At 41.7% G+C, this 21,976-nt stretch overlaps 1 protein-coding gene across 12 annotated transcripts in view; it reads right to left on the bottom strand.

Moving 5' to 3' along the window:
- Window positions 1-13,996: 13,996 nt before the first annotated feature.
- Window positions 13,997-21,976, bottom strand: part of ABCA9 (ATP binding cassette subfamily A member 9) — a 63,183-nt gene continuing 55,203 nt past the window's right edge. For 6 of the 12 annotated variants that reach the window (XM_048225825.2, XM_048225827.2, XM_057317845.1 and 3 more), the window contains 7 exons: window positions 21,727-21,802; window positions 21,560-21,654; window positions 20,639-20,758; window positions 20,326-20,466; window positions 19,349-19,428; window positions 16,446-16,501; window positions 13,997-16,320 (listed from right to left, as the gene is read on the bottom strand). In XM_048225825.2, coding sequence (XP_048081782.1) covers window positions 16,222-16,320; window positions 16,446-16,501; window positions 19,349-19,428; window positions 20,326-20,466; window positions 20,639-20,758; window positions 21,560-21,654; window positions 21,727-21,802 — 667 coding nt within the window. In that variant the 3' untranslated portion in view covers window positions 13,997-16,221. Of the gene's footprint in view, window positions 16,321-16,445; window positions 16,502-19,348; window positions 19,429-20,325; window positions 20,467-20,638; window positions 20,759-21,559; window positions 21,803-21,976 lie in introns of all 12 variants that reach the window. The other 6 variants (XM_044389105.3, XM_057317839.1, XM_057317843.1 and 3 more) reach the window with 1 other exon arrangement.

Genomic DNA, 21,976 nt, shown 5'->3' with positions numbered 1-21,976 from the left:
CGTTGCTGGAGGGAATGCTCAAGGATGCTCAGTTGTAAACTCAGTTGTAAACCAACCAAAGGAGAACATGTTATTAGCATCTAGGTGAGCGACCCATTTCTTAATCCATGGTGTAAACCGATAAAAGAGTATCAATTACAAAGGGATGTATCTTATATTTTGTGCTTAATGTGTGTGTCTCTACCCTGTAAAAAAATAGTATCCTTTGATGAATATATATAACTGGGTATGTAATCAATTAAGTTTTGTTTATCTTGTACGAACTACTTGCAAAACAATGAAACAAAACACCAAAAAAAACCAAAAAACAAAAAACACAGAGCAAGAGACGAAACCATCCCAGCAACAATATACATGCCTATAACAGAACACCTTACCTCCTTGGTTGCATGGTCTTGAATTTCAGATTCTATTTATTTATTTATTTGACAGAGAGAGAGAGACAGCTAGTGAGAGAGGGAACACAAGCAGGGGGAGTGGGGGAGGAAGAAGCAGGCTACCAGCGGAGCAGGGAGCCCAAAGCGGTGCTCAATGCAGGGTTTGATCCCAGGATCTGGGATCATGCCCTGAACTGAAGGCAGATGCTTAACGACTGAGCCACCCAGGTGCCCCACATGCTCTTGAATTTCAATTTGAGGTTTTTACATTTTCCATATGATTATCAAATTCAATGGATCATAGACATGGATTATTTTAATGTTTGAAATAATCTGCTTCCCAGAGTCTCATTTCAATATTATATCTCTTACCTACTTTTAATTTGAAGAAAGTTTGGGCTAAATGTTGCATAATTTCCCCCAGAAATGTGTAGACCACTGGGGAAGAACCCCTGGGAGACTAGGCTGGCCTCCAGGTTGTCAGGCTACTCCCTATGACGAATGCAAATCTGCAGAAAACTTCTTTCTAGTCTTTATTTGGTAAATATGAATCTGTTCGGTATAGTCACAAAGTCTAGAGTGAATTCACGGTAAAGAAAAGGATTTGGATCATAAGAAGGATTTGGGGGACAAAAGGTAAATCCAGTCAGTTTAGCATCTCAGGGTCCTTGGAAAGAAGCAGGCAGCGCCAGTCCAACTGCCTTTTTGATATCTCTCACCCTACTTTCTAAGCTGCATACTTGACCCTGGGAATCGCTACTCCAATCAAGAGCTCAATGTCCTCATGACACCTGCCATTTCCAAAAAGTTCCCAAGTATACTGGAAATGTAGGTCTAGTCTCTCTTCCCTCCATCTATGCCAGACAAACTGTATTCCTTAAGCATGGGGCAACATGAATGATTTTCTGATTGGGAGGCTGAAAATATTTAAGAATTCAGACTGAAATTCTGTTCGGAAATGTTCAATATTCATAATCTGTTACTTAGATAAATAGGTCACATTTGAAAATCAGAAAGTACTGGATTCCCTTTCATAAGATTTGATTCTATGTATTTGTGGGGCAGTAAAGCTCATTGACCATGCTTATTTACGGTACCTTCGTGATATTCTTGTGTCAGTGAGCTGTACCCTGATTGAGTTATGATGTTCCTTTCCTATTACTGTGGTAGACATGAAGCTCTCATTGAATCCTCCATTCAAGGAAGAAACTGTTGCCTAGCTCTGGGGAGCAGGATCAGTAGACAGCCTCCAGCTGTCATTTCCTTCTGAATCTGCCTTCCCTGTAGAATCCCATCTGACATACGGTCACATTCTTCCTGGACCCATTGTATCCAGTGACTGAGTGAAGCTGGGATGAGGACAACCTTGCCTGCAGAACTCATCCGGAGTCCTCCGCCAGGAAAGCCTGAGGCTTTCTTGCTCTGCTATCACAATTCCACAACCCGTTTTCTCCCATGCTCTTTCTTTTAAAAGGCATGAATCCCTTATTGATTACCTTGTACTCAAAATGCCAATTTAGTGTCGTGCACTAGAGATTCTAACATTTAATATCCGACACGGTCCAAGAAAGCAGGCAAGGAGATGGGATTTTGACATTGGATCGCTCATTTCCTCGCTGGAAATGGAAACCTCCCTTATTTGGGTAGTCTGGTGGTAGGAGAACGCAGACCCGTGCACAGGGGGGTGGGGGGCCAAGGGTTCAAACTTTCACCATTGGAGAATGAGGAAATGCAGTGGTGGAAAGGAATGCACTAGCAGGTACAAATCTCTAAGGCATCTGAGACCATGGTCTCGACAACTGAATACAAGAGTGAAGATATCTGATGGCCACTGCTAAACCCCATTAGCACACTGTAGCTGAGCCCCAGTAACAGACAACTGGAAACCACACAGGAAAACCGTGAGGACACTTCAATTGCACGCAAGAGCCCATGCTGGTAATAAAGTTCCCTCTGCTCTCACATATGCCGATAGGTTTCTGTATTTGTAAAGTATGCAAATGACAGTATGATCTCCATGGACAATTTCAGGTCTGTACTCTATGATTATATTCTAATACTGGCTGAAATGCACTCTTGACCCCCAGGTGAGGAGTTGTATTTAGTCGGGCTACCAAAAGAAGGTGCATTATCTCACCGCAAACACATGGGAACTTCTCAATAATGATTTTTCTGGCTAGCACATTGAAAGGAGAGCCTTCTGCATCGGTTCCTGGAGTACCTCCAACTGATCAGATCACTTCTCTATCACTTACACATTCTTTGCTACAATTAAAATCTCAGAGCTCACATTAATCAGTATATGCCGCAATTCACTTGCTTGCTTGCTTTTCTCACGCATAAATGATTTACAGATGATTGAACTGCTCAGTTCTGAGTCCTGTGCCCTTTTGCAAATATTCACAGACCCATGAACTTCAAACAGAAGTTTGCTGATGCTTCTGATTTTAGACAAGAGGTAGCAGATTGTGTCAAATCACTGTCTCTACTTCAACTCTACAAAAAGCCAAGTTCATTTCTTATCAGAAACCATGCAAGCCAATAGCCAATGGAGCCACATTGTTATAGTAGAAAAAAAAATTAATCCGCTTACATTTCTAATGAAGTAAAGGAAGACAAAATAAATGCTTTTCAGAAAAACAAAAAACAGCTGATAGAACTGGGCACACTGCAAAAAAATAAAAAGAAACAAAGATACATGATGTCAGACTTAATTTTAAAAGTATGACATAAATACATGCTACCAACAAAAAATGAAAGCCCACTTTAAATTTAAAGACCTGAAGATGAGAACTAAAATAATGGGAAAGGTACACTGTGGAAAGGCTTATCGCAGGAAAACTGGAGTGGTACCATTGATACGATACACACTGTACTTCAAGATGAGAATTATTGCCAGCAATGGAGGAATACTTCCTAATAATACGGGGGTTAAGTCATTAAAAGACATGAAAAACCTAAATGGACACAGACCTAAGAGCAGAGTTGGAAAACTCATGAATGAAAAAACAGAACTCCGACAGCTTTATTTGTTTAATAAAAATAGGTGTAAAGAGAAAAGAAAAGAAAAAAAAAAAAAAGGAAAAACCAGAACTGAAAAGACCAATTAAAAGTCCACAGTTATAGTTGGAGATTTTAACATCTCTACCTCAGTAGTTGATAAAATCATTAGATTAAAAAGTCAGTAAGTATATAGGAAATTTGAACAACACAAGCTACTTGAACTCATTGGCCCCTACTGAACACTCCAGGCAAAAAACAAAACAAAACAAAACAAAACAAAACAGATTAAAAAAATAATAATAAATGTGGGGCACCAGCTTGCCTCTCCCTCTCCCTCTGCCTGTCCTGCCTCCCTACCCCCCGCTTGTGCTCACTCTCTCTGTCTCAAATAAACAAATAAAATATTTTTAAAAATAAAAAAATAAATGCACATGGAATATTCATCACAATAGACCTATATTAACCACAAAACAAATCTCAATAAATTTACTAAATTAAAAATATTTTAAAAGTGCACTTGACCAAAAGGGAATTAAATTGAAATTAATCATAGCAATATACCCGGAAATTTCCCAAATAGTTAAACAACATACTTATAATAATGCCTATTTCAAAGAATACATTAAAAGGAAAAATAAAATATTCAAGTGATAAAAATAAAATGCAACATATCAAGATTTCTGAGAGGCAGCTAACACAGTACTTAGAGGACCATTTATGGTTGTCTGTGCTAGTGTAAGAAAAAAGAAAAGTCTAAAATTAACATGGAGACTAGAATAAATAATAAAGGAAAGTAAGAGAGAAATTCAATGAAAGTAGAAGAAGGGTGTTTGGAAGGACTGATAATACTGATGACCTCTGGCCAACCTAATCATAAACACACGCAAACCAACCCATAAATTGTCAGCATCAGGAATGAAAGAAGACTGGCAAAAATACACCAGGTAGTTGGTAAGAAATCCTAGGTAGCAATACTGACATCAAGCTAAATATAACTCAAAGAAAAAAAAATTGAACATGACCATTAATTTATAACAATTATGATATTTGTTCACCAAAAGCCCAGCAACCCGTTTTATAAAACAAAAATTACGAAGAGTTGCCAGGGAGATACGAAGAGGAGTATCACAGAGTGAAATACTTCAACACGGCACCTTCACGAGACAGAGGAATGGGACAAAACACAGTGAGGATCCAGACGATCTGAACAACATATTTAAAAAGGTACGACATAGAGATAGAGATACAAGGAAAACTATAGCTGTACGTGTATATATTTCTATCTACCTGTTTTAAACATTGCAGCAACGAGGTACGATGCGTACCGCTGGGTCTATGTATGTGTCTGTGTATTTTGCATGTGTGCATTAAGTCTGAATTTATGTTGCTATATATTTTTTAAAGATTTTATTTATTTATTCAACAGAGACAGAGACAGCCAGCAAGAGAGGGAACACAAGAGGGGGAGTGGGAGAGGAAGAAGCAGGCTCATAGCAGAGGAGCCTGATGTGGGGCTCAATCCCATAACGCCGGGATCACGTCCTGAGCCGAAGGCAGACGCTTAACCGCTGTGCCACCCAGGTGCCCCTATGTTGCTATATAGTACGTCATTAGAAATAACTTGACACCCGACCACAAGGAACCCACCTTCCTCTGTAATGCACGTGGACCCGTCAGAAATACTGATTCTATATCGGGTCACAAGATCAATCGCTAAGTTCTACGGAAAATGGAAATATTATCAGCAATATTCTGAGAAAACGATGTGATAAGCCTAAGAATTAGCAGCAGAACCTAGAAGGTGTTCCATCTGGAAACTGCATAACCTTCTACTAAACATCTCTTGAGTGGAAAGGGACATAAAATGGGAAGTTGCTGATTTTGTAAAAGGTACTACTCCTAGGACACGACAGGTCAGAATCACTACAAGACCGAATCATAGATTTCGGTAAGTGATAAAAGGAAACATTCATGGCCTTACAGTGTTGGAGTTCTCTGGGTGAAATATGAAACTTAACGCCCCAACCCACCTCCCCACCTCTCACCAAGGCCGAGGGCCAGCAGACAAAGACACAGGCGGGCCACTGCATAGCAGGTGGCGGGTTTAAGAAGCAAGGGGACTTACTTAGAAGGCTTGTCTCCCACACCGCCAGACGAGTAGATCTGGGACCTGCCACCAGAATCTTAATTGTTTATGCAAAGGCCTTAACGGGGTTCAGTCGTGTACACCCTCCATATGGTCTCAACAGCACATTGCCCTCGGAAGGCTGAGACCTTTAAAACGGCCCTGACGTGGGCGAGGCAGGTGGGTTACACATTCCAGGGGCAGGGGAGGAGCGAGCAGCCTGGGATTGCTGGGGCTAGCCCTGGGGGCCTGAGGCAGTCCTGTCCTTCTCGTGACCTCTTCCAACACACACTCCTATCGGAAAAAAGAAAAGAAAGATTTAATTTCACTCACAGGAAGCTCGTAAAATCACAACGAAATAAACTAGAAAGAAGGCCAAAGCAAAGAGACAGCAAAAAAAAAAAAAAAAAGTAAAGATTAGTAGGTGGAGAAGGAAAACAGTAGATCTAACTAATTAACCAAAACTTTTTAATAAACAAACATTTAAAAATATGTAAACCGCTAGCCAACTTAATTATTTGGGGGCCCAAAAGGAAATATAGATTAAAATGAAATATTTAGGGGGGCTGGGTGGCTCAGTCGGTTAAGCATCTGCCTTCAGCTCAGGTCTTGATTCTGGGGTCCTGGAATCCAGCCCCACCACTGGCTTTCCGCTCAGCAGGAGTCTCCTTTTCCCTCTGCCTCTGCCCCTCCCTCCTGCTCATGCTCTCACTCTCTCAAATGAATAAAAAAAAAAAGTTAATGAAATATTTTCTAAAATAGAATAAGAATGCATGCAGATGTGTATACAAACACACATGCATGTGTGCTTCCACAGATGTTTGGAAATTATGTAATGCCATTTTAAATAAGAAATTGGGACCAAAAAAAGATGCCACAATGATATTTTAAAAATATATCAAAATGAAATATTAGAAAACATTATTTCTTAGTGATAATGAAAATACAACATATCGAACTCAGGATTATATCTAAAGTAATGATTAGAGGGCGATTTATAACTCTAAAGGCATGTATTAGAAAAGAAAAAAGGTTGAACATCAGTGACCAAAGCGTCCGTCTTAAAATGCTAGAAATAGAACAGCAACTTTAACCCAACAGAGAAGTCTAGTTGAAAGACAAACAAAGCCAGAATTTGATTCTTGAAAAATAATAATAATAATTGTTAATATACTAGGAGGGCTGAGTAAGAAAATAAGAGAACAGAAAACAAATTATTTATATCAGGAATGAAAAGGAAAGTTTATAAATCCCACTAATATCAAAAAGTAATGAGGGTCTTATAAACTACTACATCTTAATAAATTTGAAAATTCAGATTAAATGAGAAATCCTTAAAAATACAACCTACCAAAAGTAACACAAGAAGAAATTTTTTAAAAATCTAATAATTCTATATCAATTTAATGTAATTGAATTTATCACCACTAACATTTCCTGGGAGGGGAGGAGGGAAATATCCAGGTCTGGATGGAAAATTTTTCTAAATACTTAAGGAAGAACTGGTACACTCTTACAGAAACTTTTCAGAGACTAGAAGGAATACATATGCGGAGAGTTACCTTACTGCTAGACTGGATGGGTCCATGTTATCTCCAGGGACATTGGAAGTTGGCTACTGACCGTTGGCCAGGAGAAGACTAGAAGGGCCAGCTAGTAATTTACAATGTGCTGCTTAAAATGTGAAATGCCCCTGCCGGTACCTGGGGCTATCCTGTCTTCATTGTATGGAGAATATTGAGGTGATAGTTTACATCTAATTTAACCAGTTACAGCCTGGTTTGGATGAATCACCAGTGGGGGATAAACATGTTGCTGTATACTTTCACCTGGGCTCTCCTGAAGCCAATATTCCTTGTACCTATTTTGGTGGCTGATAATTAAAATACAAAGAGTAACCCACGTGACTGAGAAAGGACGGTGAGGACTTCTGGAATTCTCTCAGGCCCCAGATATGTTCCCTGCCCTTTGCTTCCGCTGCCGTACCTTAGCGAAATACACCCAAAGAGACTTGTGCCATCTTTCAATGATCTGCCTCTCTACAATTTAAGGAATTGACACTGTGTACAAGATTTTTAGAAGTATCCTTGGCTCTGCAATTTTAACAATGGCTGTAGCTTTGTTTGGGAGAGAGACAAATGGAGAAGTTTGCCGAAAGAGTAGGTGTTCTGGAACCCCTGGTGCCAGCTGGGTTTCGTGGCATCTCTGGGGTGAAGTCGCTAAAGCACCTCAGTCATGGACAAAAGGAAAAGCTTATCTGGGGCTTTGGTGTTGGTATATCTAGGGCCAAAGATGAATTACAAGTACATTGTAAAAGAAATCCAGGCCGAGGTCAGCCGAGAAAATGGTACCTTGGCTGCTTTGGGCTCCTTCACCGAGAATGAAGGTAACTAAGAAACAGCCCGAGGCCGCCAGAACCACTGAATTATGGCTGGTGATTCAGTCTGTAAGGGAGGGACATAACGTCATAAAGGAGTTTGGGGGAACTCTGTTTTGATGGGAATATGGTCCCTGTTCAATCAATGATCGCCATGAAGATGATAAAGGTAGCAGTGGGGGAGAGTCAAGACTACCTCAACATGGGGAGTTGTGGTCAAAGACTTAGGCTGCTTTGTGAGCCAGCTTAAGGAACTCCCTCCCTCTTGAGCAACTGTTGAAGTGGATTTTACACAGGACTATCAAAGAACTCTTTTTCTCGCACCAGATCCGCCTAAGTGGAAGGGAATGCTCAGTCTTACTCAGACCGTCAGGTAGCACCAGCTTTTGCAGAAATTTGTATAAAGGGACAAATTCCCAATCCCCAGTTAGTTAACCAGGGTAAATGTGGGGGTTGTATAAAGTACAATGAGACAGGAATTGTGCAACTCCAGTCACACATATAAAGTGGAATACGTCTTCTGAGGCTGCCAAAATGTTGGGAATGCAAGCAACTTTAGACTTGGTAACTGGTGAGTCTTCCGTTTCTTTTTATTTTGTCTTTACCTCAATTGATGTAGGATGCTGTCCTAAAAGGGCCTCCCACTGTTTGGCCCCCTCATAGGCCTTTATTGTCAGGGGGATAAGATGGAGGGAGGGACGTTACTGCAGACCTCCTCACCCAGCTACCACAAATGCGTCTGAAAAACGGGGAGGAAATGTCCGTCATTCTGGAAGAAAGAAAATCAGAATAAAAATGTGAAAAACAAAACCCAAAAAACCTTGGAATAATTAAGTCATGTAGACTATGTAGAAGGTTAATTAAAAATGGAAGAAATGGGTAATTACTAAAACTGGAATGGAAAACGAAGGAGCTTAGATGATTCAGATGTCCCACCAGCACTGAGCGCTGCGACAGGACCATGGCAGATGCAAGCCATTTATGCTGGCCTCAGTGACTTTGACACATTCGATGATCACTCAAAAGAGGAAACTACAGTCAATTCAAAACCAGTTTCAAATGAAATGGTGGGAGACAAAGGCCAGAATTATGATCCTGAGCGACGCAAGGGCGAGGGTCTCTTGGCCCAAGTCCTGAAGATAGGTTGGCGTCATGAGCAGTGAGGGATCGGAGATCTTGTTGGAAACGTTTCCCCAGACTTCCCTGATGTCAAATTTCTTACACATACCTTCGTAGATCCTAAATCAAAGAAGCACATCCCACGTGACTAAGAAAGAAGCCTAAGGCACTATTCTCAGAGCCCACTGCTTGCCTATGCTCTTCCCTGGTCTAGCATATCCTTTACCTTTAAAAGCTCACATGAGGAGTCTGAGCGTCCCTTTAGACATCTGATCTTGTGTGATCCACGCAAGTTCCCAATGTGTTTTAGGAGGCCAGCACTACTTTAATACCAACATCAAACAAGGGTATTATAAGAAATGAAAATGATAGCACAATACGTCTCATAAGCCATAAATACAAAATCCTAAGCAAATGTTGCCAAATCAAATCCAGATAATCATGGCCAAATTGGTCATCAACTGGTCCAAGAATGCAAGGCTGGTCAGCATCCAAAAATCAATCAATTTAATTAATCATATTAACCACTAATAATTAATGATTATTTCACTAGAAAAAAAGAAATCATTTCATAAAATTCTATACCCGTTCATAATAAAAACTATCAGCCGACTAAGAAGGGAATTCTTCAATATGATAAAGGATTTTTTTTTTTAAAGATTTTATTTATTTATTCGACAGAGAGAGAGACAGCCAGTGAGAGAGGGAACACAAGCAGGGGGAGTGGGAGAGGAAGAAGCAGGCTCACAGCAGAAGAGCCTGATGTGGGGCTCGATCCCATAACGCCGGGATCACGCCCTGAGCTGAAGGCAGACGCTCAACCGCTGTGCCACCCAGGCGCCCCTGATAAAGGATTTTTTAAAAAACACAGCTAATAACACTCTTCATGGAAGAAGTATGGAATATTTTATCCCTGTGAGTAGGAAAAAGAAGGACGTTCACAATCAGTGGGGTGTCTTCAGCATTGTATTGGCGATCTTACCAGTGCCAAAATGGAGAAAAATGAACTAAAACATAATTATTAGAAAGGAAAAATTAAGACTTATTCAGAGGAATATTTTCATAACATTGAGAAAAACAGCATTTTTAAGGCAACGCTAGCCATAAATGAAATTCTGTTCATTAAAAGGAAGTATGATGAGCATGAAACTAAAAATCACAAAATAAGAGAACATGTGTACATTCACTGCCCAAGTCAATAAACAAAAGGCATACAACATGATTTTTTTTATGAACAAGAAATCTCAGTGCAAAAAAATTTCCAAATGGCCAATAAATGTGAAAAGATATTTAACATCATTAATCATGTATGCAATGTAAATTAAAACCGTAATAAAATACTCATATACACCCACCAGAATGTCTATTATTAAACAGATAGGCAACCACGTGGAAGGCTCAGAATTCTCATATACTATTGATATGACTCGTGTTAATTTGCATGATTACTTTTCATAACCGTTTGATAGTATCTACTATGGGTAAGTAAGTGCCTACTCCATGGCCAGCAGTTGGACACTAGGCATTGGTACACAGAAACGGATGCTTATTTCCACCAGCTGGATGTTCACAGCTGGTTTATGCACTATAGCCTGAATGGATAAATAAATTATGGTAGATTTATACAGTGGAATACCACAGGACAATAAATAAAAGTGATCTGTTGCCATGTAGATGGATTTCACACATAATGTGAAGTTAACAAAAAGAAAATTAGACGTGACCTGCAGAGACAGAGAGGCAGTGACTGGGAGGTGGGGTCAGCCACGTGCCTCTGTTCACACAGTTGCTGCAACTGCCCAGCCCTTGCTCCTCCTCTCCACCACAGGAAGAACCATGTCGTGTTTCTCAGGAAACACATAACATTATAATTATAATATCACAACTTCATCACCCTAAAACATTTTTAGTAAGTTATAACATTATACTTCTTTTTAGAAACATAGGGTTTTTAGGGCTTCAAGGCTCTTCTTGCGGAAGCGTGCACTTCCCTAAGGGGTGAAGTTCTCAGCAAAACTATCCAGTTCCTGCTCCTTGGAGAGGTGCAAGAAAACCTTTCCAGGAAAGCTGGGCAAGGGATAGAGAGAGGGATGTCATGCCTCCTGGAGCTCCAAGAGAGTGCAAGGTCTATGCACATATTGTACATTGATAGTCCATGGATGATAAAAAAAATCACTCACACTGACCCACCTGCTCTAGGCTGGGCAGCAAGAGGCTGTACTGCTCCAGGCTGAATTCAGCTCTGGTTAACTGCAGAAGGACACCATGTATTAGGAGTTCATCTATTTTCAATCTGGATGGTTTACGACATCACCTTAGGGTACAAACAGAAAATACAGGCAAATCTTAAATGGAGGGATGGACAGAGCCCTTCTTGTAGCTAACACACAAACGTGCTTGCTTAGGTTTGGGGGAAAAGAGCGTGTGTTATGCTTGCATGTTGTCCACTTTGCGAGATCTCTGTTTAAGGGAGGAGACACCCTGAGATGTTTTCCTTCCCTGCACGCGAGCTGGTGTTTTAGCAGACGCAGCACAGCAGCAGGAAGCTGTGCGAAGAAGAAACATGTGGAAAAGGCAAACGTCAGGAGATTAGAGTGAAGACAGTTGTGGTTATCTAAGGAACAGAGAGCCTCTTGGGCTTTTTTCCAAAAGCCAATACAGCTTGCCCCTGGTGGAGTTGAAAATCCTTCTGGTTCAACAAAACAGCCTGGGAGGCACAGTTAAGGTCCTTACTGGAGCTCGGCAGATTGGCAATGTGCCACCACATGTCCCAGGCCAAGAGCAGCCCCCGTGCCAATCTGGGATGTACTGTGAATGACCATTTTGTGTCTCCAGTTAACATCCTAATGGATGTGTTTTACTGGCTCCGTTATGTCTTACTAACCCTAAAAGCTCACCTGAAAAAATATATATTAATGATAATAGAAATATTTTTAGAGTTTCAGTATATGGCTGGCTCAGTTGGTTAAGAATCTAACTCTTGATTTTGGTTCAGGTCATGGTCCCAGGGTCATGAGATTGAGTTCCATGTCGGGCTCCATGCTCTGTGCAGAGTCTGCTTGAGATTGTCTCTCTCCCTCTGCCCCTTCCCCCACTCACATGCTCTCTCTCTCTCTCTAAAATAAGTAAACCTTAAAAAAACAAAGTGTGGCAGGAATATACAAAGGGATTCACGATAGGAACAGAAAGCCCGAAAATGAGAGGGAAACACAAAAAATCCATGAAGAAAGAGAGAACTTAAGTAAATGGTGTTGTGACAACTAGCTTGACAAACACAAAAGAAAAAAGTTAGATCCCCACCCTGTGCCTCACACAAAAAACAAAGTGTGGGTGGATTCATGAGAAAATGTGACAGATAAAATTTCAGAGCACTTGGAAGGAAATAGAGAAAAATATACTTTGACTTCCAGAAAGGAAAGTGTTCCTAAAACAGGACATACACAGACACACAATCATAGAGCAAAAATTATAATGTTCAATCATAACAAAATTAAAACCTCAATACAACAAAAGAAATGATAAACAAAATTAAGATTAAGAAAGTTGAAGAGCTGGCAAATGTGTAAAGTTGTCTGAAGCAAAGAACACAGAAAAAGGAATATCCAGAATAAAGATCTCCTAAAAATACATTAGTTTTATATATTTATTTATTTTTAAAGATTTTATTTATTCATTGGAGAGACAGCAAGACAGAGAGCACAAGCAGGGGGAGCAGCAGGCAGAGGGAGAAGCAGGCTCCCCACTGAGCAGGGAGCCCAACACAGGACTTGATCCCAGGACGCTGGGATCAGGACCTGAGCCGAAGGCAGATGCTTAACCATCTGAGCCACCCAGGTGCCCCCAAAATACATTAGTTTTAGAAGTCAAATAAGAAGGTGGGCAGATAATACAAAAGGACAATTCACAAAAGAAGAAAGCTAACTGAGAAGATACTTGACTTCTCTAGAAAATAAGGGAATACAGCCTCAAAGAGCAATGAAATACTATATACCCTTATCAGATGGGCAGACAGAATGGCAATACTCAGCACTGCAGTGGATATAGGAAAATAAATTCTCATATAGTTCAGGTTGGAAAACAGAGAACACTGGGGATACGGACACACACATACATGTCCCTACCCAGTAATTCTGCAATTCCTCTTCTAGGTCCATTATCTAGACATATTCTCTCACACATGCATTAAAGATCTGTGTTATTCTTGGGGTAATCCTTACACAGTCAAAAGTCACAGAATCGTCAAAAGGCACAGAATCATCCAAGTTCAAAATTCTGGTAAGTTTTCTATTTCAACCCTGCAGTATTTTCAAACAAAGTGAAGATTATGTTTTCGTCACAGGGAAAAGAGAAGCTGAGAGTTTCCCTACGTCAAATTAGTGTAAATAAAACAACCTTGAAGAATTAACAAAGTACCCCTTAAGTTGTGTTAGATAACCAATTTCTGAAGATGGGTATTTACCAGTGTATTAACATGGCTAAATACTATGCAGAATCTCAGATGTGTTAATATGTATTTATGGAAACAAGAGACATGTACTTTTTATTTATTTATTTTTCGAGAGAGAGAGGGAGAAAGCCTATGCCAATGGGGCAGGGAGGGGCAGAGGGAGAATCCCAAGCAGGCTCCACACCCAGCATGGAGCCCAACCAGGGCTCAATCTCACGACCCTGAGATCATGACCTGAGCCAAAAGCAAGAGTCAGTTGCTTAACCAACTGCCTCATTTAGCTTTCAATGCTCTTTGCCACACTTGGCGTTTTCAGAGGTCCCTCTGCTTCGGGACACACCAGTTTTTGAGGTTCTTCATTTTCCCTTACCGAAATAATTCACAGACCCTTGTGCAACACGTTACTGAGCCTTGTGCTCTCTTTAAAAAGTTCAAAGAGATGAGAACTTCAAACAGAAGTTACTCCAATGCTTACAAATTTTAAAATGTATTATTGACCATTTTAATTGCAAATTTTCTAGATTGCTTTAAAAAGAACAATTTCGTAGTTTAGTCCAGAGTATTTAATGCAAGACACCAAAACCCCCAAATGCACAAGATACACTGTCTTTAATTCATTTTTTACTTTGCTCCAAGATGATAAAATTTCCAAGCAGTTGGTATAAGGACATATCATTGTAATGCAATGGCGTGACATTTGGACAATGTCTGGAGACATATTTGATCGTCACACTCAGGTGGAGATTGCTACTGGCACCTAGTGGGTACACATCAGGATTGCCATTGAATATTCTACAATACACAGGACAGCCTCTCCTTTCTCCCTACCCCAACAAAGAATTATCTGGCACCAAGTGTCCACAGTACAGCTGTTGAGAAAAACACATCTAGTATGAGAAAAAAAAAAAAAGAGTATCATTAAAATTATTTATTCATAATCACTGCAATGTTTTCCTTTATTAATCCCTTGGAATGAATTACTCTTACTCTCTACTTCAAATACTCCAAACATTCACTCAGTAGAATTTTGTAGATCTGGATTAGGTCATCCCTTCTTGACTTTTTACAATACAATGAAGGGTAGACTCTTCCAAAGGCATCATGTCTTGGGTTGGAAGTTACCGTGGTTTGGCTACACTTTGAGGCTGGTGTGGCACAAACGGGTTGAAAGTGAAGGAAGGGTCACCCTTGTAGAGTTGATGGAGGCAAGGACTGGGGACAGGCTGCTTGGAATAGTTCAAAGGTCTTTGGCAATTGCATCAGTGTCCCAATCAAGAAATACTTAGTCCAGGATTTTGTCCCCACCCGTTTCCTGGAATGATCTGTGTTAGTTCACACAATGTTGACTATCTGGTGTAACAAACCACCCCATAATCTCAGTAATCTCAGTAGCTCGATACCACAGGTGTTCTGTAGGGGTTTCATTTTTTGGTTTTGCATTGGAGTGTGTGTAGGTCTGTGTTTCATGCCTCAGTCCTGCACGGTCCAGAGAGCTCTGTAGGCAGCTCATCTCCAAAGGGTGACCCCCAGGCTAGGCGCCAGAAAACTTGGTGACATCTCTCTTCCCGGCTTGCAGATAGCTACTTTGCCATGGCCTCATGTGATCTTTTCCCTGGGAGTGCACAGAGATACGGTGTGTCTTCCCCTTCCTGTAAAGATACCAGTGCTGTTGGATCAAGGCCTCAATCTTATGACCTCACTGAACCTTTATCTCCTTAAAACCCTATCTCCAAATGCAGCCACACTGGAGTTCGGGGCTTTAACATATAAATTTCGGGGGAACACAATTCAGTCCATAAGAGCTCACAACAACACTAGCAGCAAGAACAACAATAAAAAACTTACCTAAATAAGAGTATACAAGTATATTGCACTGTTTTTAAGGTGTTTACAAGGTCACCAGTTGGAGAGGTCATAACGTACATAAACATGAGAAATTAAGATCTGCATAAGAGTAGACCCTTGCATCACAAGAAAACATATCAAATCAGAAATATGTTTCAAAATTGTAAGATAGGTCATTTTAAAACTTTCATCAACTTGATTATTCAAAACTTACTGAAATTACTTATTTTAACAGGTTTCAAATTTCCTTTACAGTGCCAACAGACAAAACATAGACTTACAAAATAAAATGTGAAAAATGACAGAAAAGAGAAATCCGTGTATTATGAATAAGCAAAAAAAAAAAAAGCAAACAAACTCTGAATTACAAGAAGCAAATGCTTGTTGGATAAGCCCTGGGTATTGTATGGAAGCGCTGTGTCACTGTATTGTACACCTGAAGTTAATATTACACTGTATGTTAACTAACTGGAATTTAAATAAAAACATAAAAAAAAGAAAAGCAAATACCGTGCAGCTCTGCAGTCACTGTGTCCCTTTCCCCTAAAATCAGGATTAGGTCTTACTTTGTCCTTAGGCACTTAATTCAAAAGTATAAGAAAATATTCAATATTTTGATGTTCAAACAAAGAAAATAAAGTAACCTCTGTATCATTTTGAGAAACCCTAACATCCTAAAACAAATGCATTTTTAATTCACTTCCGTATGACATGTGGGATTTAGTTGCCAGTACAGAGGCCCCGTGGTCCGGTTTCGAGACTGTTCTCACCGACTTAGTCCTACTATACATCACACTATTGAGAAAAATGGTGATATGAGTTTCAGAAGCATTTTGCATCATATCTGAGATAAGATACATTAATGACATAAAATATTATCTTTACAAAGAGGCATAAGACGAAAAAGAAACATAGGGTATTTGGGGCTTCAAGAGTCTTCCTGTGGGAGGAGCTTCCACCTCACTGAAGGGTCAAGTTCTTCATCAAAGTCGTCCAGCTCCTGCTCCTTGGAGAGCTCCAGGAAAACCTGAGAGGGACAAGAAAGAAGGAAGGATGTCACGCTGCCTCCTGTAGCTCCGAGTGAGTGCAAAGCGTATGCACACGCTGTACATTTGCGGCCCGCGGATGAAACAGTCACTCACACTGACCCACCTGCTCCAGGGTGGACTGGGAGAGGCTGTACTCCTCCAGGTCGAAGCTCTGTTTAACTGCAGAAGGACGGACGGATGTTAGGAGTTCATCTATTTTTTTATTTGGAGAGTTTTACCAAGTTATGCACAAAATCTACATACAAACAGATTTTAAACATGAAAGATAGGGTAATAAATAGTCTCGGACTAAATACTGAAAGACACGTGCTCGCTTGGGCAGCACATATGCTAAATATGGAAAGGCAAATTCACCCTGTGGTCTTGTACCAGGACGGAAATAAGTCTCCCATTGTCTTAGAGTTTGGGCAGGGGAACACCAGACTGGAAAACAATGTGAGTGGTCCCAGACCACCCATGCAGGGTGAATGGAGAGACGGTTCCCTCTGCGCTGGGTCACTATGACATCTGCCTTCGCTCTCTCTGCTCTGCTCTTCGTTCCGCCAGCTGACTTAAGAGGCTTTTTCTGGTGGTTTCCACTAGTGGTAGCTCATGAGGAGGCACAGGGGAGAGGGGAGATCAAGGCCTTTATTCCTTCACTCCCTCCCTGACATCAACTTTGTTCCTTGATTGAAAGTCACTGCTTCTCATGAGGTCGATTCTACTCCTGTGTTCCAGCCACTGCTTTCTTTCTTAGTCCCTTTGGACCTGAGAACAGCAACACTTCTGTTGTGCTAGCCTTGGGTCATCGCACTGTGCCTTGCCCTTTGGCAAACGGTTCCTGCCTAAACCAAACTTGGTTGAATTATCCTACTTTGAGCTGACCATCTGTTATCAATGCGGACTGTGATTAAGACCCCCAAATGAGCAGATACATAAAAGGAAGAAAATAATGAACCGAGAGGTAAGACTAGAAAGCAAAGGTTTCTTGTGGGCAGTTGTCAGATTGCTGTGGCATTTCCTTTCTCTGCTCGGTGGACAGAGGATATGGGGGATTGGCCTGCTACCTGGGTACATGGGATTGGCCTGCAATCTGGGGACATGGGATTGGGTGTCTCATGTCTGGGAACACATAAAAAATTGGGGACAGTGATGGCCCTGTACTTTCAGAGTTTGGAGAGGCCAAAACGCTGCATTCAATGGGAGGTCCTCCAAGAGATCTCTTGGACAGGGAAGGGAATTCCAAGAAGTGGCCCAGGGGCTTCAAGAGACCAAGAGACCAAGAGAAGAAGGCATCACCACCCCAGACTGGAAGCTTTAGTCCGAGGTTACAGATGGAAGGGTAAAGGGAGTGTTCAAGGAACTCCTTGATGGATCAGGGGGCCCTGATGCCATAGTCTGGCTCTAACGAGCAAATCAAGCTTTGCTCTCATATTATCTCTTCTTCCCTCTCCTTACACTCCACACTGGAGAGGCTCAAAACATCAGCATATGAGCAGAGGAGGGAATAAGATAAGAAAGAAGATAAGACCAACCCTCCCACCTCCCTAGCTTCAAGTCTCCAAATATTAAGCAACTCTGACCTGGGCTGAGAATGCAAGGCTGGAGTTCTGTTGCAGTTTGCAATACCGCAAAGCAATCTGAAGCTATGGGAGAATGAGTCTACATAGCAGGACACAGGAATAGTCACAGGTGTTGTGCTATTGTGCTCGCACACTACAGGGTCTAACTCATTCAATAAATGTGTTGCGGCTGAGAGGGCAACTGTGTCTCACCTAACATTTGGAGGGAAAAAAAATGCTAACTTAATTTCCACCACACAGTGGGCAGAAAACTGTGATAAAAAGTTAGGTTTTCCCCTCAAAAGCAGAACTTCAGTTTTAGCAAATGAAACACAGCAGAAAGAATCTGAGGTAGGGGGAGGGAACATGTTTAAAAGCAGAAACATTAGAAGGCTCTGAAGAAAAGGCTCACTGTGCTCGAGGGACTCAGCCTCCCTGGTACATCTCCCTCCCTGCTCCAAATTGGTCATAAAACACTTCATGCTGATCTGAGTCTGTTGTGGGAATCCTTCCCACAGGAATGATGCAAAACCGGTCACTAGGCTAGAATGGCCACTGTGAAAAACAGTCACATGGGCCGTAAAGCAAAGGTGACCAGCAGAAGGAGGAAGTAAAAAGAAAAGCTATCTGGGGCAATGGTAACCTTGTATCAAGCAGAAACATTTCTCTAAGAACTAGAATGTCTGGGGCTTCTAATGACAGACAGGTGACATGTAAGAAAGCACAGATCAAGGAGAGGGGGAAAGGGATGCTTGGGTGTTTCAGTTGGTTGAGTGTCGGACTCTTGATTTCAGCTTAGGTCTCAATCTCAGGGTCATGAGTTCGAGCCCTGTGTTGGGGAGGGGAAGGTGTTCAGCTTTTTATCAGACTTCATACACTGGTGTGATACACAAAATCAGAGCCCATGATAGATCAATGCCGTATACATAGATCACAATCCAATAGTCTAGAAAGAGTAATGGCTTAGCCCACCCCAACAGAAAGGGACCACCTTAACATCTAATGCAATCTAAGAGTACATACAAACAAAAACAAATGTCTTTTCTTTTTTATATAATGAATTTGTGGACACTCCAGCCCCCAATGCCAATGATCTCTTCCCTCCAGAGCCTCACGCAATTAGGACAGGATTTCACAACCTTGGCACTAATGACACTTCGGTCTGATGCTTCTTGGCTGTGGGAAGGGAGTGACCTGTGTGCATTGATGGGTGTTCAGCATCATCCCTGGCCTTGATCTACAAGATACCAGTCGCACCCCCCAACTCCAGCCCTGGTTGTGACAACCAGTTATCCACAGACATTGCCAAATCACTCGTGGTTGAGAACCACTGGATTAAAAGTCTTAATACTTTATTTCTGATATAACAGCACAATTTCATGCCCATGTACCTCTTACACTGGTTTTATGCAAGATTTGGATTTCTCTGTTTCCCAGAGTCCTAGCTCTAAACAGTCACTCTTACCTATCTCTAATTTGAAGAAAGCTTGCGATAAGGGGCGCACATCCTCAACAGGCAACTTATAGACCATCAGGGAGGAGTACCTGGGAGGAATAGAGAGGAAGGCTGAGCTCCAGGTTTCAAGAAGACAACCATTGATGGATGCCTGTCTAAAAAGCAGCAACAATGTCACCAACAATTTGTTTCAATGGAGGTGTCTGCAGAACCACGGACAGAGCGGTAGTGGGGATGTTCTTTAATCAACAAAAGGTCACTTTACTCAAGCAGAAGCAGGAGGGGGCTCCCACAGTAAGGCTCCCTTTTATTCTCCAGAGGAATGGGAGACAGAGGAGACCAGCAGCACTTGCACCCCAAGAAGGGGAGAGGCAGGATTACTTATGATCCTTCTTTAAAGAGAAAAGAATAGCATCTAAGTACAAAGAACTAACTTCACCTCCTGGCTCCACTGCTAGGATTTGGCATGATCGAACCCATCTGAGCAAGTGCCATTACCGATAATAACAAAAATGCAAAGAGCTCCCACTCACTGGGCTTTGACTGATGCCTGGCACCGGGTCTCGGCTTTAGACAAATGGTCACATGTAATGGGGATGGTTTTACCCTCTAGAAAGGATCCTGATGACCTAGGTCCATGTACACATCAAGACCTGGCACATGATAGAGCTGCCAGGAATATGAATTCCCTTATAATCAGTTTCCAAATCAGTACTTTGCTCTCTTATTTCCCTCCTGCAGAAGGAAATTCCCTTGGAATTGGGCCCTTCTCTAATAATTAATTAATTAATTAATTAAAAATAAATAAAATAATAAATAAATTTAAAAAATAAAATAATAAAATTGATAGACTAATCTCTAGTCCATCAATTAATTAAATCACAATTACCGTAGAGTTTTAAAAAAGAATGATCGAGTAAAGCTTTTATTTTTCTTTGCCATAACAGAAAAACAAAAAGATGAAACAAGCCAACATCTGTGTTTACCTTTCCTGCCGAGCAGCCTGGGGGAAAAGACTCAGAATTTCGCAGTGGAGGGGCTCCACCTGGGTGGGGGTCTTCACCTTCATCTCTAGCAGATAATCTTTGCCAAATTTGCTTTTCAGGTGTTGGATGGAACCGATACATCTGGAGGTAGGAGGAGGATGTAGTCAAGCAAGAGAAGGAGAAGATGAATCAGTTGCCGGTGACTCTGAGCCCCGGGAAGCCAGGGCCATGCAGAGCGGGAGCAGCCCCAGCCCCTGACAGGGATAACTCTGTGCAGGGAAACGTCCTTTGCTCAGGGCCCACGGGCACCCACCTCAGCCTTCCCGACACCATGATGGCCACGCGGTCACACACGGCCTCGGCCTCCGCCATGTAGTGGGTGGTCAGGAGGGCGCCCCTCTCTGTGTCTTTGAAGGTGGCCCGGATCGCCTGCCTACAGTGAGGTCAGGGCCAATGTTAGTTGGTGGGAATGTGCCAGGTACGATGAGAAGACTTTTCAACTAGTGAATTCAGCTTAGACAAAGAAAGGAGTTTTGGAGGGACAGCAGTCATGGAAATACCCAAACTACTGGGTAGAGTACATCATTCAGAACACGGCTGGGGCTGAAGGTAGAAGATGAAATTGGGTAAAAGGTCATTTAGAAAAATACTGAATTCCAAGGATATGTGTGAAGGCAGTGGGAAGAAAGACAGAAAACGGGGAGCACTTGTTTAAAAGCATGATAGTAAAGATATAAACCCTAAAATACAGCAGATTTCAGAATCATTTTAAAAACTTGGGATTTTCTTTCCTCATAAGAACTGTGTATCAGGCTCCCAGCTCAACGGAGAGTCTGCTTCTCCCTCTCCCTCTGCCTCTCCCCCTGCTTGTGCTCTCTCTGTGTCTCTCTCTCTCAAATGAATAAATAAAATCTTAAAAAAAAAAAAAAAGAACTGCATATCGGGTGATGCTGTAGAAATTGGAACTGAGTAACAGACTGATGTGGTTGAGTATAAAAATGGGCCATGCATACCCGAAGATCTATGATGAAAACAAGATTCTCAAGAGTATTAGGCAGTTAGAATGATCTTTTCCTCCATAATAAAAACTGGCTGTGATAGGGCATCAGATTTTCCCCCTTAATATTGCATTTCCTGATAATGTGTGGTCTTTTGCCTTATAAACAATGATTTGGAAGACCAGTTGTTATAGGACTAATAAGTTCACTTAGGATTACTCAGGACGTCTCCTCACCACATTTGCTGCTGCCCCTCGGGGTCCATGCCGGTGGACGGCTCGTCCAGAAGCACCACCGATGGGTTTCCCAGGATGCTCAGCGCAAAGCACAGCTGCAACGAGAGGAACAGCGAGTCTGGCACTGACCTGTGGTGTGCGCAGAGTGGCACTGAGCCCCCTCTTACCTTCCTCTTTATTCCCTCGGATAAGACCTTCACGGGCAGCTGCAGCTGGTCCTGCAGCTTGAGCGCCTCCGCCAACCTGAAGGAAGCAGAGTGAGTCAATCCACATTAACCCCACACTATGGGGAATGTGGGGGGGGGGCAAATCAGCACAAACACTATAGTAGAGACATTTTAAAAAGAGTATTCTGAGTGATCAGAAAATTGAAACTGCCTAGGATACTTCAGGAGGCTTTCATAGTGGTCAAATTCC

The sequence above is a fragment of the Ursus arctos genome, unplaced genomic scaffold (assembly GCF_023065955.2).
Source record: "Ursus arctos isolate Adak ecotype North America unplaced genomic scaffold, UrsArc2.0 scaffold_24, whole genome shotgun sequence".
Lineage (NCBI taxonomy): Eukaryota > Metazoa > Chordata > Mammalia > Carnivora > Ursidae > Ursus > Ursus arctos.
Note: the sequence above shows the minus strand (reverse complement) of the source record. Positions and strands in the feature narration are given on the sequence as shown.